This window comes from Trachymyrmex cornetzi, unplaced genomic scaffold, assembly GCF_001594075.2.
Source record: "Trachymyrmex cornetzi isolate Tcor2-1 unplaced genomic scaffold, Tcor1.1 scaffold195, whole genome shotgun sequence".
Lineage (NCBI taxonomy): Eukaryota > Metazoa > Arthropoda > Insecta > Hymenoptera > Formicidae > Trachymyrmex > Trachymyrmex cornetzi.
Window position 1 is genome coordinate 58,260 of NW_017296580.1, and position 22,046 is coordinate 80,305.

The 22,046-nt window shown below is 29.6% G+C and overlaps 2 protein-coding genes across 4 annotated transcripts in view; one reads left to right on the forward strand and one right to left on the reverse strand.

Annotated features, from left to right (window-relative positions):
* Positions 1 to 22,046, forward strand: part of LOC108759584 (uncharacterized) — a 98,416-nt gene that overhangs the window by 41,843 nt on the left and 34,527 nt on the right. The window lies entirely within an intron of this gene.
* The window catches only part of LOC108759583 (phosrestin-2), a 64,830-nt gene that overhangs the window by 38,536 nt on the left and 4,248 nt on the right, over positions 1 to 22,046 (reverse strand). Inside the window, exons 2-3 of one of the 3 annotated variants that reach the window (XM_018505080.1) lie at positions 15,398 to 15,841; positions 13,997 to 14,154 (exon numbers count right to left, since the gene is read on the reverse strand). In XM_018505080.1, the coding sequence (XP_018360582.1) occupies positions 13,997 to 14,154; positions 15,398 to 15,490 (251 nt within the window). In that variant the 5' untranslated portion in view covers positions 15,491 to 15,841. Of the gene's footprint in view, positions 1 to 13,996; positions 14,155 to 15,397; positions 15,883 to 22,046 lie in introns of those variants that run through there. The other 2 variants (XM_018505081.1, XM_018505079.1) reach the window with 2 other exon arrangements.

Genomic DNA, 22,046 nt, shown 5'->3' on the forward strand with positions numbered 1-22,046 from the left:
ATAAAAATAATATTGAAAAAACCATCCAGTTAGAAGATTAATGATAACGCAACATTGAATTCTCTTATAAAATTTATTACCATTCTCACTTTTCGCAAAAATTTCGCAATCAATTTCTTGATGAAACATAAACCATAATAATAAAAGCGGCAGACTGTGAACTTTTGAACCTGCGATTAACTTTTTTGAAAGTTGATGAAGTATTGAGATACTGCCAGTAGATAAAAGCAATTTTAATGGTTCACAGAACACTTCAGGATATTACAAATGTGCCAATCATTATAGCGCCTTTTCTGTTCTTCAAAAAATAATGGCATAGCCTTTCCTATTGTATTATTCAGGTTAATGAAGCAGTAGACTGTTCGAAAATTAATTAACTTGATAAAATCTTTCAGCTTCGGGAGTATCAAGTTTCGATAACTTGTTAGACTCTTAAATTTTACATTACTTTCTACGGCGCATTAAAAAAAACCAGTTGAAATTTTAAACAATGAAACTTAAGTACAATATCTATTGTGCATGACTAATTTTATAATATTTATAATTCCTATTTTTAATTTTTTACGTAGTTACTCTCGCTACTAATTTAACATATATGTATACAAACTGATAAAATTAAAAACAAACTAACCAATCTAAAACCATTTAAAACGATAGGGATACTTACATAATCGATGAAACTTTTATATTCTTTTTAAGTTGTGTTGAATGTTTTGTTTAAGATTGTTTTTCAAATGAATATATGATTTTTATATTGTTATTATTATAGGATTAACATTGATAATGACTCAATTGGGGTCGAAACGTATGTTTTAATAAACTATTTATTTTTGCAATAACTTAGCATGAAGATTGAAGACCTTGCTTGGCCCTATTTTTATTATATTAATTTTATAAAAACAAATTAATTTTTTTATTAATGCTGTTACACAAAATTATGAATAATTTTATAATTGTGTAAGTTAATTGGATAAATATAATTATTTAAGCATTAACTGCATAAATATAATTATTTAAGCGTTAACTGGATATCGAGTGTGCTTAAATAATATCAAAATTAATTATTTTGAGATCTAAGCGTTAATTGTAATTGGAGTAAATCTATGTATGAAATTTTTAAAAGGCTGTATGGAAGTTTTAAATTACAAATAAGCTAAAATCCGTTCCGGACGAGTTTCTCACAGTGTGCTATCTGATACGTTAAAACGTGCATCGATCTGACGTACGACGTACATTATTTCTCTTTTTCTTTCTTTCTTTGTCTGTATCCGTTTCTCTATCTCTTTGTTTTTTCATTCATCATAGTGAAAATTTTCTTATTGTATATGGCCAAACGTTATTTATTTTTAATATATATAGTAAAACAGTAAAAATTGGCACGTGCTTGTGAAATGTGTCACCGCAAATATATGAAAGAAAACAAAGCGAATAAACCGACCGCGAAAGAATGTCTGATAAAATTCATCATGTAAAAGCGGTGACACTGCCGAAGCAATTTTCTTTTGTGAATGCGATGACGAGGTCGTCCTTTCTTCATTGTTACGACTGAAGGAAGTGCCCGTGACTCAGAGGTACTTTCGCCGAGCTTCGAATTTATTATGTGCCTTTCTATAACGCAGTCGTTGATATAATTAAGATCTATGAGATTCTCGATTATATACTTGTTTTCTCTGATATTTAGAATATGGTTTTGTAGTAGAGACTCTGTTCCTTTTATACATTCCTTCATTCTAAAGAATATGGATAAAGCGATCTTCTTTATCAAATCTTGAAACTTTAAGGCGATGCTAAAGCGCCCAATAGTGACATCTTTTATTCATTTCTCACATTATATTATATATCATTCTGTCTTACTCAAACGCATACATATGTCCTTATCTAACATATGTCAGCACCATCTATCGCAAGCCGCGCAACTACTCCTACACGGAATTTCGGCTCCCAGCCTTCGCAAAGCATCCGTATACACGTATTTTCCATTCGGTGAAAATATTTTTCTTCTAGACTTTCAATCCTAGTTCTACAAATTCAGTATCGTTCGTTCCAGTAATGTGATCTCAGCTGCACACTAATTATTTTTAAGATATGGACTTTAAAACTCTTATATTAAGCAAATATATATCTGAGATGACAGCTGTACGAGTCAAAAGTAAGTGAATTTTTTAACATTTTTTCGATTTTCTTATGAAATCCAGTACAACTGAGGTCCTGTTTGTGCGTACTTTAATTTATGTAATAATACTTTTGCAATCCGTAAATCCAATTCGGAGATTTTTCACCGAGTAGAAATGTGGATAAAACAGGAGGCTTTAGCATTAATTTGTTCAAATGGTATGAAACACGTATACATAGACATTTTTAAAATATTTTTGATTTTTATAAAATTAATTAATATTAAATGTTGCTACTGATTGTTTAACGCTCTGCTTGAGTGCATTGAAAAATGTATTTCTTCATCTATAATATTTTGCATTCGACGGAGAAGCACTCTGTTTTGTATTAACTCCTGCGATCTCGTAGAGAAACGCGAAATGCATAATTCTAGTAGGTTGTCTTTTTTTTTTTTTTTAAAAAAGAAGGCTTTATCTCACCTGCTGCATATGTTTTGCATATGTATAAGGATATAACTGGAATATTCGTGTTTACTTTATGTTCGTCGCTCAACATGATGAAAAAAATATATACAATACATTAACACTTTATTGTCTGTGCAAAGCAGGACAATAAGTGCACTTGTAGTTGCTTTCATCATTTTTCTCTCTGTTCATTAAAAGCCGCGATATGTCAACAACTTCGTCCTTCGTTTTCTCTTTAAAAATAACGCTAATAGTAACGTTAAATAACGCTATGTTATTCGCCAAGTCAGTTTCAAACTTTATAGATATTTTGAGAATTTATAAATTTATCAATATAAGTTATAGACAAAACTGTATTAAGATAATACATTGAGATTGTACAGACACTTGACAGTTCGATTGCGTGTATTTACGTATCTTGCGTGTATTTGCATATGTGTTCATATATAATCGTTAGAGAAAAATTATTGTTACGTCGAACATACAATTTTGCCACAGTTTAGAGTGGCGTTCATTATAGAAATTTATACAGTGTATAAAATAGTTTCATTAATCGATATTAATAGAGTTATGTTCTTCTTATATGTAATTATGCATAATTATTAAGTTTTATTAAGCGAATTTCACACCCATATGATGTGAATAAAGACAAAAATAGAAGAAGATGTATTTTTATATTTATGAACTTAATACCTGTTCTAAACAAGTTTAAGATATCTCCTATAGACATGCGGGGAAAATAATTTTTATTTATCTCGAGATTTTATTCCGTTAAATGCATTATTAATATTTTAAAGGAAAATATTTAAACACGTTTATTTATTACGCAATAAATAATGTCATGACATTAAATGTACTGAAATCGTTTTTTTCGTGTCTTTCATGTTATTATCTTCATAATGATTGTCGATTAGCTGCATCAATCAATGTCATTCGTTGTCAATTCACAATTCGTGTGACATCCTCTATTGCGAGAAAAAATACAGCTTGTAATTTTTTACGCGTAGGTTATTTTTTAAAAAAGCACCGCTGTATACACATGCACTATTTTGTCCAATTATTTCTTTTTTCTTCTAGATACATATTATAAATAACCGTACGACGTGTTAAAATTTAATTACACGAAATAATATTTGCCATTATGTGATAATATGTATAATAATATATTATAGTTTTATAAAACAGAATAATTTTTTGTTTCCTTTGTTTTATTTATGAAATTATTTCATTAATTGTTTCAATTAAATACAATCGCGTTATATTTCGTTAAATTTCTAGTGTTATATATTACTGTACGCTGTATGTGTTTGCAGTAATATGATATGACAGAATATGTTACAATACTTTTGAATATAATAGTATTTTATTTCCTATTATTGATTTTTATTTATATTGTTTGCTCGATAGTCACAACATATTATCAAATAAATTTATTATATTCATGTTATATTAAATTAAATCCATATTTTAAATACGAGATGTATAATTTTTAAAAAGTTTTTATTTTTTGTAACATATTTTGGTAAAAATTCAGATTGAGGGAGCACCCCTCAATGATCTTGACCTTAACATATGTTGTCAAGGTCCTGAGTGACCTCCTACAGGTTTTAGCTATTAGACAAAATGTCATGGTCAAGGTCATTGGAGGGTGCTCCCCTAGTCTAAATTTTTAGCCATATTTTAATAAAGATCAGTAACTTAATATGTTGACATATTTTCTATAGACTAACAGATCTTACAAAGACAACAGTTTTTGAAAATTAAAAAACAAAAGGATGACAGGAATTAGTGCGGTAATCATGCGCAAAAAATTTTTCTAAAAAGTACTTTAATTGCTCACATCATTTGCAAAGTATTATACAATATTCATCCGTCCATAGTTCGACTTACTTTAGTTATTATCAACATATAAAAGATAGCTATGATAGATATGATAAAAAAAACATTTATGCAACAGCCAAAAAGGGAAGTAATAAGTATTGTCCAGAAGTCTTAAAATTCATTGTTTATATTTTTCTCTCTTTCTCTCTCTCTCTCTCTCTCTCATAAGAATATAAATAATATAAATTTAACTCTATATTAAAAAATGTAACTATAAAATTTATTTGGGTTAACTCTAAACACCCCATCTACGCATTTAAAGGTTAAAACGGGTAAAGATTAAAATAGTTAAATCATAACAAAATTCTCTGGCCCATTTCAGTTGATTAACTGGAAGGATAAAAAAATTTATTAAGGCTATAAGAAGAAGTGAAGCGTATAACAACTAATCAAAAGGCTTCTGCTAAATAAAATCACTGATAACTATTCACCAAACTTGGGACAATAGCTCGAAGCATAGCGATTTATTTTTGTTATTTATTATTTTTGTTTTCATAAATCTTTTATACTATAACCAGTATCAAATTATTTCTATCTTTTTGAAATATAATTACCATGATAAAAAAAAAGAAAAAAAGGAAAGGATATTGGAAAAGATTACAATACAAAACGATTGATAACCACGTTTATTCACGAAGTGAGATTTTATGTTGTATACTTCTTTACAGACATTATTTGAGATCGAACGTAATGAATATATTCACGGTGAATTTGTACACGCTCCAGAATCGTTTGACAACTTTAAATTTTATGTGATGACTTTGTATGCTTTCTTTATTTTGCATAATACGTAATTTATTGTATAGGAAAATATTATGGCCCGTATTCAGAACGCGCTTACAACGATGTTAGCACGCTACATACTATACTTTACGTCACGTATATTATAGAATTTCAGAGGTAAAAGTGCGCTTTTATCGATAAAAGTGCGTTCTGAATACGGGCCTATATTTTTATATTTATTTGTGACAACATGATTATACGATACCATATTTATATGTGATATAATTATACGATACGTTTTAAAAGAAGCTTTCTCTCGATAATTTTAAAGACAAAGATACTCAAGATGTTCTCGCGTAATTTACAAATAGAGTATCCAGTAACTGCAAATATACAATATCGCATTTCAAGTGTTGATGATGAGATTTTTAATGAAAATAGAACAGTCTTTATCCTTGACCACACACTACTTCTTTTGCAACGCGTATAATTTTTGCGCTACTCAACGTTTTCTGTCGCCTGTAGCTTTTTCATTGTCAACTGTTTAAACATTTTAGATAATTTTGTTACCATTTAAATGGGAATTATACCGATAAAGATAAATTCGAGAACAATGCGAATTCTCTGGAAACGATTCTTATGAGAATGTCGGCTATTTCTTTTTTCAAAGTATATTGTTGTAAGATGGTTACAATATTGCAACATAAATACTGTTTCGTATATTATGTAATTAATTAATTACGTAATAAATTGAGATAATACTCTCGATATACGATTTATTATTATTTCATGATTGTATAATGTTGTTGCTACCTACCGATAGCGTATTTTTGCGATTTGTGTGGAGAATTAAAAAGTGGATAACCGACGTGATGTGGAAAGATTCAAAAGAGGATTTTGAGAAGTACGATTCAAATTGAGAGATAAAAAACCCTTGAGGGTTACGTATATTCTGATATTAGATCGGACACGCCGATGTATCAAATTTCGACGTACTGTCGTATAAATTCAACGAATATTTTGTTGGAACAGAAGTATTACGCATATGTCACACCGTTAATATCGATGTCGAATCGAGCGGCATAAATACGTAAGGTAGCAAGAGGAAAATGAAGAAAAAGTACATTTCAAATAAAAGAACATCTCAAGGGGAATTCCGCTATTCATATTTCACAAACGCGAAAAGGAATTCGCATCGAAAGGCTCTTACGATGTTTTCGCTTTCTCGAATAGTGTTGATCTTGCTGGTCCTGAGTTTCCAGCACAAATATGAATTTGATATTTTTCTTAGAAAGCTGCTAATTATATACGTCATAGAGAGTAATTACAAACTTACTCCGACAAACTCTTATACAATGTAGTTTTTTAATATTATATATATATATATAATATATACTAATTGCACATGTCTGCAGTTATGAAGAAAAAAATGAGAATAAGTCGTCTGTTCCGTTTTACATTTTTGCGTAATAAAAATCTTGTGATTGCATTCTAAGGGCGTACAAAAATAAGAAGTGAGAAATTCATGTCAATTACACGTTATGTGATGTTCCGCGAGTTTTCTTGCAAACGTCGTGTTTATTAAATATTTTTCGTAACAAAGATGCAACTTTGTATATTAATAAAACAAAGACAAGAATATATATAACAAGTAAAAAAGTAAGGATATAATAGATATGAAACTATATAATATAATATATGAATAAGACATTATATAATATATAATATATATAAAATAGAAATTCTAGGCAGTCTACAATTGTTGTATCTTTTTACGCCCACAGTACTTAGGTATGTTTTTTGAAAATCTTGCTTTCCATTCGATTGCTCTTTCTGTTGTCAGATCTCCTGGTAACATCCGAGGTTTCACATGGACTACTTATATCATGGTTTTTCGTTTCTATTATTCTTTAGATACATGCATGCTCGAATTGTCGCAAGCATTTTAGCTATTTCGTTTCACAAATGAAATAAAAGTTTATTGTTATACAATTAACTTATCTAATGGTTATTATACGATATTGTAAAAGATCTAAATCGTTGATCTGACTCGAAAGTACTGAATATTTTATCCTAAATATTTATAACTGTTTTAAAAAAGAAATTTGTATTATAATATGTACCTAAATTCAGAAATGAGGCTTAGCAAGAAATATATATCTCTCGACAGTTTTCTGTCGCTTAGAAACATTTGAAAGATAACACTATAGTTATATTACAAACATTTTTTTTTAATTTCTTTGAACCAAAGTGTTTCTCCGATTTTTAAATGCAGAAAGCGATGATACAAGTCAAATTGTACTAGCACGTCAGGTTTCCAAAATAATTGAGACTAAAAAATTTGCAAAAAATGGCTTTTTTCATGCATTTTAACTTTTTTTTGTAAAAAAGATAACATTATTTTGAAATTCTAATCAGAAGTCATAAATGTATTATTCATCCCCTGTAAAATACACTTTTTTTCAAATTTCAATATCTTACTTTTTAGCAGGGATCGTAAAACTACCGAATATCGGATATGCAGACAGAATGTAACATCGGATATCCGAGAAGGCAATTTCTCCGAGTCGGATATCCGACATTTTCCGGATATTCGACCGGATATTTCTGGCAAAATGTCTTAAAAAAAAAAAGAAAAACCTGTATAGAAAAAAATTGTAATTTTGCAATAATGTATATGATATTATAGCATTGATAAATATGCATAGGGGAAGCCCGGGCAAAATGGACGTCTTGGGTAAAGCGAATACCTTTTATTTTCACTTATCTATCTGAGATTGCGCTATGAGTCTCTAGCAGTTGAAGGAATGACCGACCAGTGACGCTATATTTCGTAAAGTACGAAACGTCATATGATTGCGTTTATTTGTGTTTAATAGAGACATAGAAAATTAAGTGTTTTCTTACGATTTTTCCTTAGGTACGTAGCTTAGTTATTATCTGTAATTGTTCCTTAACCAGTGTGAATGATTTTTTATAAGAATTCTGTATCTTTAAACGTGTATTCGAGGTTAAAATTTTTCACTTTTGGTGCTTCAACTTATTCTAATCTTTCCAAATTCGCGTCAGGTAGGTCCTTTGAGCAAAGCGGGTGGGAGCAAAGCGGATGATCCATCCTCTTTATTCGGTATATGATTACAATGAAAATACTGGGAATACGGAGGGATAGACAACTTTTCGAATGTACGAAAGGCACGTATTTGTTTACATCTTATTTTTGTTTATTTTTTGCCACAATGCAGTATGATGATTTGTTTATGACCGATCCAGTGCAGTCATTGCACCAAATGGGCCCACGAAGGCTGCACTACATGTATAGAGGATTTGGCAGCTACACTTTTGTGACGATTGTCAAGACTGATTAATCTAATTTTTTTTATTTCATTTGCGTTGCTCGAGTGATCCATTCGCTTTGCCCAGAGGGGTCAGACAAAGCGGATGGTTTCTCGTTTTTTATATATGTTTTAACTAAAACGACATATTAATGTTCAAAGTTTTTAATTTTTTAAAATTTTATTTCAAAGTTAAGTCCTTTAAGAGATTAAATTTTTATGAGAATGGTTTTTGATCTCAATTTTAATTGTGTCATTTTTTCTTCTCAACCTTAATACGTCCGCGCTGCCCGGGCTTCCCCTACTTATTTCTAGAACATTTGTATAAGAAAAAATCAACAATTTTATGATATAAAATTTCAACTGAATATATTCCCGGATATTAATGATATCGAATAGTAAAAATGTGCTGGATGATACCGGATACTTTTCGGATATCCGGGGGGTGCATCCCTACTTTTTGGCTATATTAAGAAAGATGGATGTGTTGGACTGTTTTAACTTGCGGCATCACACATATATTTTCAGCATTCAAAAATCTATAAGAAATATTTGGTTCGGTTTAAAGTAATTTTTTGTTGTAAACTAGTTGTAATCATTTAATTAAATTAATTCGAATAAATATGATAAAGTGGTTTAATAAACATAAAAATAAAAAGAGCATACACCCGCAGGATATTCGTGGCGCAATATCATATATTAAAAATTTTTACGTTAAAAGTATCAGTAATAAAAATATTTAATTAAATTAATTAAATTAAATTTAATATTTTTGTTATTGAAATCATTTTCGATTATTAGCATTTAAATATATTGATTTTTATATTGTAGAGGAACGCGCTGTTCGGTTTTTGTTTCTTTTTGTTCTGTTAAATAGTCAAAAATAGAATGTGTGTTTTGTTAACCGTAATGAGTTTCCTATTTTAGCTCCTGTGTTTTTCCCTCTATTAGTGATACTACTGTATCCGTTGGTGTCGGGGTTGAATTACGCGTACCGTATAAATCTGCATACATTTTGATGTTTGTTGGCACTGCTTCATTGCAAGCGACGTTTAGCTTATAACGCATAAGACTAATGAAATTGGTGGTGCTTAAATAATATATTGAAATTAATGACGCGATAATAAACAAATATCGTATTATTAGCGGTAACGGTATTGAGAACATTATTCAACTAACTTGCATATTTTACCGATAATTATTTTGCGATGCCAGCAGTGTAATTGAATATAAATTCACCTCTGTATATCTGTTAACATTAAAAGTATAACCTTTATTTATAAATACATAAATATTAAGCGGATGGGAATATTGTACAAAATTTTTAATGAAGTATAGAGTTTATAGATTTAATTTTTTAACATAGAGTTTAAAATTATGATGATAATATAACGAAGAAAATTTATTTTTTCCACGCTACTATTGCTTTTCCGCTTTCAATAATTACATCCCATCAATATTTGCTCTTAACGTCTACAAGATATGAAAATTCCGTACGATGAAAATCTCGAGATTATAGTTAATTTTGTATGTATAATCCGTGGCGGATTATAGATTTATTAATATACCAAGAGATATGGTAAATTCCGTTTAACGTGATGTTATGGCGTTGACATCGTTGCGTTTATCACATACCAAGCTGAATTCTATTTTATCGATTGCGTAAGCGATATCTATCTCTTCGAATCTGGGATTTTTGCAAATCCGTAAATCGTTTCGACACTTCCAATTTAGATGCATATTTCACTAGTTCTCGTATTTATTACGCCGATACCATGGTGTGCGCAGATATCGTCGACTCTTTCGATTTAACTTGGATGACCGACAACGAAACGCGCGAAATCGCGTGTTGTTTCAGTACAATGCTTAAATTTCAATTTATACTCGGTCGTCGCGAAGCTTCATAGCCGCGCATGAATTAATTAGCTTGTTATAATTAACTAACAGTTTAATCTGTATTTTGGCGAAAACGCATTAATAAACTCGCTAAAAGCTGCAAGTTGAACATCAATTTAAATCGCTCTGTTGGAAAAGTAATTTCGTTGGAAAAATGCTTCTATAGATGATTTTTATTGATACTTGTGAATTCTATTTACATGATATGGATTCTCTCTCTTAATCTGCATAATAATTCTTTTTTATTTATCATTTCTCTGTGAAATTGCACAGTTACAATAACACATTTTATCTTTTCCACTATTCAGTTGAATGGAAAAATAATTTTGTAATTTTTCGAACGATTAATTCCTTTATGGAACATGTTATTTATTTAATTTTTATTATTTTGGCTTGGTTTAAATTAACATTTTTCAATAGAAAGAAATACATGAAAGATATATAAAATATTAGGGATGCCGCAAGATTCGAGATTTCGAGAATCTTGTCTTATCTTGTCTCGAATTTCAAGACGAAATCGAGACAAGATTTGCGCGGAGAGTTTAAAGACAAGACGAGATTTTAGACTCGAGATTCTTGAAAATCTCGAGTCTCGAAAAATTATAGAAATTATATAGGATTTATGTCGCAGAAGTCAGAAAAAATAGAAGGAGTGAGTAAAATAAAACTTTTGTCAGTTGAATCGATTTGTCAATGTAATAGTAGGGCAATCATGCATTCATGCCACAACATAAAATGATGTATACCGTATATACTGGAATTACTGTAATTGTTTTCCTAAACAAATATATAATATAAACATGATAAATAATACCAAATGTGTGCAATATTGCTAAGCCTAGATCACATTAAAATGTATCTAATATAATACTAATTGTAATAAAAATAACACACGAATCACATTTTTTTATTATTCAAACACTTTATTGCACCAATTATAATTATTAGTCGTCAAATAAAATTTTAGATATTGAACATGTAGCCCATGAATTTAAATAAAGTAGGGATCTCGCTGATTCCTCGCATAATCTATTTCTATGTTTTGTTATAATTAATCCCTCTGTAGAGAATAACCTTTCCGATGGAACGGACGTTGCGCAAATACTTAAGCATCGTCTACAATATACGGAGTAAGAAGAGTAAAAAATTGACCAATTACAATCAAATCTGAGAAAAATAATCGATTGTAATTGGTCAATTTCTTACTCTTACTTCTTATTTCGTGTATTGTAGACAACGCATTATTTAAATTGTCGAGAATTTCGAAACAAGACAAGATTTTCGAGTTCGAGATCAAGACAAGAATGTACATTTTAAGATTTTTTCAAGACAAGACGATATTTCCTAAAATCTCGTCTAGTCTCGTCTTGCGGCATCTCTATAAAATATATTAAATATCATATTTTATCCAACGTTGCTTCGAAAGAAAGGTTTTTATGAGTATTTTGCAAAATATAATAACATTTTGAACATTCTTGAAATTATTTACTTCCTATGAATTAATTATTACGAACTATAATGAAATATTTAATTTTCATTTCTATTTAGCTCGAGATCGAGTTTCAGAGAGTTAAAAACAGTGATTATCTTTTTGAGTTAAAACTCAGCATGCATATAATCGTATGCAGAATATGTGAATGTGTAATTTGGATGTTCATATTCAACTTGCTGTGATTAAATACATTCAACTTGCAGCTGACTAAATGAAAACATTGTTCTACGCTGCAATAAAAAGAATCTGGTTGTATTAATTGGAATTCTAGTTGCGATAATCAAAATTTTGATTGATGTGATCAAAATCTTCTGGTTCGTTCATTTTCAATCAGAAAATGTTCTCATTTCTCATTTCTTCGTCCTTTTTTTCGTACTCTTATCATAATATTCGATAATCTCTATACGTATTTTATAGGGTGCTTACAACGCTTGTAAGCATTATTTTGTCTTTGTTTAATATTTGATAGACAATAAGGATAAACTCAAGGATAAACTGATGCTTGTAGCATGTGAACGTGAAAACGGAACTCATTCATAATGAAGCATATTCTATTGAGGGAATAATAAATATTATATAAACTATAAAGCTTTAATTTTAAGCTCTAAAGTATAAACTATAAAGCTCTTTATATAAATTAGTTATATAAACTAATAAAGCTCTGAAGAGAGAATATAAAAAATCAGAAAAGAAATTGAATCAGTAATTTATCTATTGATTGATTTCTTTGTTTTATATAAATATTAATTAAACAGGACTTTATATAAATTGCTCTTGTATTTTTGTGATAGAGGTATAATTGCCATACGCAAGAGTCCATTAATCTGCTTTAGTCATTGAATCGTGTAACTTCGATAGTTGCAAATTTCGCAACTAAGATCATTGAGCGATCAGAATTAATTAATCCGATTACATGTAAGTACATAGGTACGTAAATGTATTAAGGATTTTGAGGCCACGTGCACGTGGACCTTATAGTCATTGAATCGTGTAACTTCGATAGTTGCAAATTTCGCAACTAAGATCATTGAGCGATCAAAATTAATTAATCCGATAACATGTAAGAGCATAGGTACGTAAATGTATTAAGGATTTTGAGGCCGCGTGCACGTGGACCTCATGCTACGATACCATCTCCGAATCTCTCAAATTTCCCAGGATGATTATTAGATACAAGATCATATATAAAATCGCTTGTAGAATCTAGCAATGAAATATGATTTTTACGATATTTGACATTTTGTTGCTTTACGTGAAATTCAATTTAATTTGAAGTAGTTTTATACTTTCAGTAGACATTGAATTTCAGTTATTTTAGAAATAAACGGTATTTGTTTCTTTTTAAAATACAAATGTTAATTTAACTTTTAGCGGCTTAGTAATATAATTTACTAATGTTTTATAATTTTATATATGCAATTTAAATAAATGTTAATTACATTTTTGTGTTGTAATCATGTTTATTATTGATATTTACTTATAGTATTAAACAATAAATATTTAACAAAATTAATTAATATGAAATTAATTATCTAATATAATTAGAATAATTGATATCTTTGTTACATTGAATAGATATGAGTTGTGTATTACAGACTTAACGTGCCCTAAATTTGTGCGTAATTTAATCCTATCTATCAATTAGTCATATTGACATTAGTTGTGTCAGTTTTATATTTGTACGATCACATGACACGTATCTTGGGAAGATTGACTGCTTGTAACTTGCCAAAGTTCCCTCCAAGGAAAAATATCACTGCGGAAAAAGTTCATGATAGCGCGCGACTTTTCTTAAAAGCTTTCTTCAGTCTACTATTTGTCTTGACGTTGTAATCAATCTATTATGTCGCATCTCCACAAATATATGTATAATGCTAGTTGTCATTAAACAGATCACTGTTATAAATTATCATAATTATTGAATCTTGGAAACTTTATTATTGTATTAATGTTTCGGAGAATAAAAAGTACTCGAGATAAATGCGCTCGCTTTGATGTAATATCTGATCGTCAATAGTATTGTTAAAATTTTCAAGAAGCAAGACATTTTCGGTTCGATCTATCGTTGTCGATTTATTGAAGGATCGCGTGCTCACCTGTCACCTCGTGTGTCAGTTTGCTGCATTTGCGGTTGCATCTGTACTTGTAATTCCTGTGCTCGACCCGATTTTGCCTCTACCCGATGATCCTCTTCTTCTTTCTTGTCCGTCCTATCGTTTTTCGAATTGTCCACCGCAATGTTCCTACGTTCCACCTGTACAAGAAAATACGAGGGAACATCTGTAGAATTACTTCCCATTTAATTTCCTGACACGACTACAGTACGTTAAGAAAATTAACTGAATTCGTGCTGACTTCTAATTTTAGACTTCCGATTTTAAATTCATGTCAAGTTATAATATAATTACAATGTAATAAGTTTTATTTCTCTAGTTACACATATATGTTTTATATATGTATATCGAAGATACTTTTGAATAAATTTATATTTTTTAATGAAAAATTACAAACTTAGTAGTTATACTAAAAACTTTTTCTACTTTTCTGTTATAAGGGGAGTCTTGATCTGGGAGACTTGATCATATGGAAGAGAACTACTTCAAATTTCTCGTTCAAATTTCGTGCCAAGTGCATGATATTATCAAGCTGGCAACTATTTGTCATGTTTTGAGAAATGTGAAATCAAAATGGCATGATGTATACGTCGAGGTTTGACAACTTCTTGGTCTGAAATGAGATATTTGAAGTAGTTCAACTCTTCCATATCAAGTCTCCCGGACTCCCCTACTTTTTTTGACGATTTTTAAAGAATCTTAAGCGTTAAAAATTTATATTACTTCCAAATTTTAGCGATGGAAATGATAAAAGATTAATGAAGAGGAAGCAGAAATACAAAATAATAATGTTTCTTTTTAATATTACATTTTTAATTTATGAGCTATAAATTTTGTCAATTATTAAATTATTAAAATGTTAAATTTAATAAATAATTACGATACAAATTTCAATTGATAAAAATAAATCTAAATAGATAAGAGAAATTCTATATTCGTTCAAAACGGACTTAAATATTCTGTGTGAATTTATTTCTATATCTGATCTACAAATTAGACGCCGAAATCTTTTTCGGTTTTGAAACAGTCACGAGGAATACCATAATAATAATATCACTCATTGAATTGACAAATAGTTTAATAATTTTTATGTTGATAAACATCTTTATTAGAATATTAATGTTAATAAGAATCTTAAATCTGCAAATAATAATTTATTGTGAAAAATATTTTAAATTTGACTTCCACATATATTTCTCATTTTGACTTTTAGGTTTCTATTTTTATTCCTATTTTATTTCGATTTTATTTCGTATTTTTGCTTTCCTCTTTAACGAAATATTGACGGTATTGACGTCACATTTCCAAGTGAGGACAGTTGTAATTTGCAATTTCCTCGTTATTTCATTCGCATTCTCCGGCGGAATTAATTATAATACTTACCGTGTTAGGATACAGCTCCTTTCGTTGCTCCTCGTCGCCAGATTGAACCACGATGGCTTCACTTGGCGTGACATGACTGCCGTTTTCCGCCATCTCTTCGTCTTTTCTCGTTTTAGTACGGCCACAGCAGAGGCCCAATATACAATACACGATCACGCACACAACTCTTTTGATTTCGTTCACATACACCACTTACACGTGCTACGGCTTTGACTGAAGCCTTTTGTTTGTGTTTTGCTCAAACGACGTAATACCGTATTTTTATCAGAATTGCTTTCTGCTGTTTTCACGGAGCATAGTTTCGCGCTGGCTCATTCCGTTCATTTTGAATTTCCTTCATAGAATTAGATCTGAATTCGGTGATCTTCGCGTGGCAGGAAATAGGAATATCCTGGATACTCGAATCGATGAAAGGGCACGTGTCAAGGTTCTGTTAGTACCTAACTAATCGTTATACATGTGTTCTGTTAAAGTTCTGCTATGTAAATTTGGTAAAAAAGAGAGAGTATTGGATTGGATTGGTAGTGAGTGAAAAAATATTCTTTCTAAAGCTCTATATTGCTTTCTCTTTTATCCAGATATTGTGTGAATTCATGAAATACTGTGTAAAAATAACAAGTAAATACATATTTCGAAAAAGTAAAAGAAACAAACCAAAATCTCTCTCTAGAAATATATTTTTGTTAATTAATTTATTTGCTAATAAAATTTAATTAATCTAATTTTAAACATATATGGCAACGCTTTTTATTTTCAATTATTCATTGCAAAAATTTCTTTCTTACTTTTAGTGAAAACTGTGATTCAGCAAATATTTGATATATTTTTATTTAGTGACATTTATAGAATCTAAAATAATAAAAAGAGTGAAGAAATTAATAGAAAGTAAATTATAATTTCATTTAACAAATTATTACTGTTTTATAAATGTTGAAAGTTGACTATGATATTTTTTTATATCACTTTTTTTATCACATAATTATTTTATATAAGAAACTATATTTGAATCTTCATTTATGTAACATTTTTATTAATTCTATTTTCAAGATTAATTAATTCTGACGTTTAATAAACCATTAAAAAAGTCAATGGTTAGAACGTATGTCGCAAAAACTCTATAAAATGAGCCGATCGTACTCAAAACTTGGATTAAGAAAGTTGGGCGAAGAAATTTCTCGACTTTTAGTGACGGTTAATGGGAACTTCCTTTTCTTGTTCGAATAGTTGATAATAAGACTTCTCCGCGATTCTTTGCGCCCAATAATTCTCTTTGTATAGAAATTAAGTGCTGATGGAAGAAGTTTAATTATTTATATCCATTACGTGGTACCTACGCTTTTAGATGAGATTGTTCTACCGTAATATTCATTAGATATAATTTTTAAAATTTTACAAGTAAATCGAATAAGGACTTTTAATATTAAGTAAGAAGAAAAGTAAAATAGGGTATTAGGAGTCAGTACGGTAATTAGTGCGCAAATCTTTTAGAATATATTACTTTAATAGTTGATTATATCATTAGCAATACATACAATATTTAAGAGCGTTTTGATTTACTTTCGAGTCATTTTCAACAGAAAGATGAACGATAAGAAATTGATTTCGTACTTTATCGTATGCAAATGTACAACAGTTCAAGGTCAGCATTATCAGTCTATAAAGAAAGAGTTAAAATTTCTATTCATTTTAATATTTTATTTTTAATTTTTAATTTTTTTCTTTTCTTTATATGTTTTTTATTCTTATTTTGATTCCTGTTTAAATCATAATTATTGGATTCGAATTAAATTTTAATTTGTAAATCAGAAAATTTTCAGAATTATCTTGCTATATATTTGCTTATTATATATAAATTAAATAATATCCATTTTGATAATTTAAAAATAGTTATACACACAATATATAATTATTTCCATAAACGATAAGATATTTAATTAATAAGGGTAAATATAATAACGTGTTGAAAGTATCTTTGATGAATTATGTTACTATTCGACCCTATTAATTAAAGATCTTTACACGATATCTAACATCGATTGACATCGAATTTCATATTCGAGAAAATCCATTAGTATTCAACGTCAGTATCTGAAGATTTCTAGCTATAATAATAATATAATTATATAGTCAAGAGTTTTCAATGAATTGAACTGGATGTAGAGTTACTTAGATAAGGCTTCTAAATTTATCGGACTACCCCTAGTGACTTATCAGCATAATCTGTATATATGATAGCAATTGAAGAGACATGCTATGGTTAATAAGATCGATAATAATGTAAGATAACGATAACAATGTCATGACTTTAGTTAGCTATGAAAAATCAGAAGCGCAATAATGATTAGTGATTACACATGCAAGACTATTGCATTTTAATTTGAATATTATAATAATATTAAAATAAAAGAGAGAGGGGGGGGAGAGACGTATCCTTACAATGTTAACATTATATACAGAAATTTTACGTACAACATATATAAAAATATTTTTATTTAAATAAAGATTGTTTTATTTGAATAAAATATTAAAATATTTTCATTTATACTGAAATAATAGTAGTCGAGGAGAGAAAATAAAATAATATTTAGATAAGAAGTATTTTAAATGAATACATTTTATATTTGCATATATAAAATGCAATTTAAAAACTACTTGAAAAACATATAATATTAAAAAGATAATTTGCGCAAAAAATCTCATGAAAAAATATAAATATGTGTTTTTTTGAATCGCTTTGAAGCATAAATGTAGTATTCGTGGAAAATGTATTAGAAAACTGATGCCAACGTTCAACGTGAAATTATTCAGACTGTTTCGAGAGCAGAATTAATTTTAACCCAGTCTAATTTGCAAAAGTAATGTATAAAAATTATACAGCATAAAATGAATAATACAAATTGTAGCAAATCGTATAAATAACGGAAAAATGTAAGTAATGAGAAACACATTTTCTATCGTATAATTTATTTCTCCATTTTCTCTGCTTATCCATTTTGATGGATTCGATATTTCAGCATGATATGCTGTAGAAATAGTTTTTACTTTTATATTATTTATTTTTTTCAATTATAAACGCTTGTCCCTTTTTTCTTTTACATGCATTCTGCGATAAGTTCTCTTTTTCATTATATGTTCTCTAAATCTGAATCAGTGAATAGTCATTAATTGCCCAGTGGCATACCTGGCATTGATAATCAGTGAAGTTCAACTAAAAAAAGAAGAATGTTTGAGCATTATATAATTAAAATATTGATATTTGTGTGTGCATGTAAATTTCAATCTTCCAATATCATATTCATTGAATTTAAGCACAAAACAAGGTTAGTTAGATCACATAATAAAGATTAGTTAGGTTAAGAATCTCACATTTAATTCATTGATTACCAGTGGCATACTTAGCACTGATATCAGTGATTATCCACTGATTCAGATTTAGAGAGTGATTTATATTGATATCTGCAAAAAATCTAAAAGAAATTTACGTGGTAATGCCGAAGTCTGAAAAATCATGTGAAATAATTTAGTACCAAATACGACACGCTACAATATGTGTTTCAGCTGCAGGTTTCATGAAATTGTGATTTCGTACATATTCCTTTATGTCAGAAAGTCCCTCTGATCCGGATCTTACCTGAGTACAAGCTTTGATAATCAGATTATTTTGACAGATTGTGTTCATCGTTTTAGGAACTTCTATATATACGTAACATTTAATTGTAAATTCATAAAAAATAAAGAAAAAGTTTGTGCGAAAGACGCGATTATTTTAAAGATACACCGCACGCTCAACGTTGGTCGGAATTCATGAAAGTTATCAGATTATATTAAACATAAAGTTTACTTAATTAAAATTGCAATATCGCAGTATCCTGTAGATGAGGCTGAAATGTTATAGCTTTTACAACGCAACAAAAAGCCTTGGTCAATTAAATTTCTCTAACATTTTTTTTTAGTATTATTTTTCCTTTAGAGCGCGTATTTCGACAATAGACAATGAAACATGTATATAAGCATATATGTATGTTATATAAACAATGTTAAAAAGAAATAGCATTTTTATTCAAATAGTGAATGATTCGACGTCGTGTTTTCATCACGTACGTGCTCTTTGAAATAGGTTGATATATGAGAGAAAACCGGTAGAAAGTTTACTATACTTTATTTGAAGAAGTTAGAATGACCTGACGATATCGGAAAAGTAATCGACTGAGGCAGTAATAACCTATTCGTTCGAAATCGCATAAATAAAAAGGATCTCGAAGGACATTTGCGGTAAAGCTTGTTAGGGCAGTATTCGAACTCTTTAATTCTATGTTATCCACTTTGCGGGGAATGTGAATCGACTTTAATTACCAGTTTATTCATTAGTGACAGTTGTCGAGTTTCGATGAGCATGCGGATAGGCAAGCGTAAATCTCGTGTTGTCGAGAACAACGTTACGGCTGCGCCGGCGTTCGAAAGTTTCGAACTCGTTTAAATAACTTTGCCATTGTCGTTCGCACATACCAACGCGCAACAGAAATTGTGCGAGAATATTTTTATGTGATTATGGAAAGACGTGGCTGCCACTCATGGTTACGTTCAGCAGAAAAAACAGCATTGTTGTAAAATTCTTTAATATGATTGGCCTTGCTTTTAGTTCCTCATTGAATCTAAAAATATATAAATCAATCGCATTAAAGAATTTTATAACAGTTAAAGCTGCTTTTTCTGCTAAATGCAACCAATATGATTGATGCTTTGTGCGACAAACAGTAACTTCTATAAGATAATTTATTATATTTATGTCGTTTATGACTAAGCTGATGAAACGATGAGTTGAAAGAAGGTAATGTTATCTTAATAAGAGAGAGAAAATTGCGGAAAGAGGACGACAATTTCTTTTGGGGCAAATATGGTCGTCGTATAAAGGCTATCAAATTTAGAAAATAGGAAAGATTATATAAGCGATTCTGTTTGCGATTTTTTCTTAAATTTTAGGAGTGTACTTTAAGGGTGAGTATTATTTTATGTTTTTTTTTTACCTGAAAGACGACGCTAATCGAATGTTTGGTTGACGCGAAAAAGAGAGAGAAGAGAAAGAAGAGAGTTTTAGCATTAAAAGAAATCTGCTCTCTTGAAATATCAAGAGAAAATTTTATTGCTTATTTGCCTTCGTCACGGAGCATTGCATCATTCTGACTACGCAATTGGACTCCACCGCGAAATCCATCTTCATCGTGCACTCTGGACGCATTATGGATCACCATTGACTTCGAAATAGCAGCTTTAAAAATAAACGGCGCGGCCGTTTATTCGAGAACCGTGTTCTATGCATGTATTGTACTTTTAGAAAAATAAAACGCTCTTTTTTTTAATTTCGATATCGAAAGTGATTAGAACTTGATTGATTTCATCGATGGGATTTGGAAACTAATTTAATTAAGAAAAATGTATCTTTACGATTTTTACGAAATTTTATTTGAATAAACGAACTTTACAAAAATCATAAAATATAAGTTTTTCAATATAGATGTAAGTTTTCTTTGCTTTTTGTAAGTAAATTTTAATTGTTGTTTAACTTCAATTTGATCGATTAATTGTGTAATAGATACGTGGATTTACGAATGGAGATTATTTAGATTGTTAAGAAAAATAAATTTTACGAAAAATTTGAATTACTTGAGTAAATATAATAGCCTACGAAAATTATAAGATGGAAGTTTTTAAAACTTATTTTTTGTGAGAGAGCAAAATTTGCTTTAATTCATAAGTGCTTAATATGATATTAACTGTGTAATGAAATATCACTTTGCAAGGTAAACATTATGAATACATTGAAAAAAATTTCTGGTTGAAAATGGACGAATCAGAAATTTCTCTCTCTCTCTCTCTCTCTCTCTCTCTCTCTCTCTCACAGAATTCTAGTTATCTCAACTAGAATTCTAATAGACATAACCAGAAAATTCTGATTCGTTCATTTTCCACCAGAGTTACTATTTAATCCAACCAGACTATTTTTCTCAGTGTATGTATTGTGATAACATACAATGACCTAGATAATTCGTCGATTGGCGCGATATATGATCCTAAAAAGTATTCCTTTAAGTTTCTGAGGGGGTTTACCAATGTCACAAGCGTATTACGAGGAGGTTGCTGCGAACGATAATTTACGATCGCAATAAAGGAAGAAAACGAGCTGAGGTTGCGCCAAGTGCGTTGTGGAATTCGTCACGTTGATCAAGCTTAAAAGATTAAATCACACAAGTGTATTTCTGTACCGATTATAAATCGAATTTGCGCGGAAATTGTGTTTTTCCGCGCGTAAAATGAGGTAACTTTAATCTTGCCGCAAATATTTGATACACGCCAATTTCAATATTCTGCAACGTTTATTATTTGGATAGCTATTAGTTATACATTATGCAATGTAGATTGTAAAATCATCATGAAGTTTCTAGCGTGAAATTTGTCGTTTAACAATGTATTAAGAATTTAACACTCGTTAACTTTTCAATTATGATTGTTACATTTTCATAACGTGATATTTATATGCGTATTTTTTTACTGCGCAATAAAAATAATGCGTTTGTTATATATTTGTTTGAATTTAACCATATTAAGTATGAAAAAGAAAAAATTCTAAGAACGTATACACGTTTACACTTGA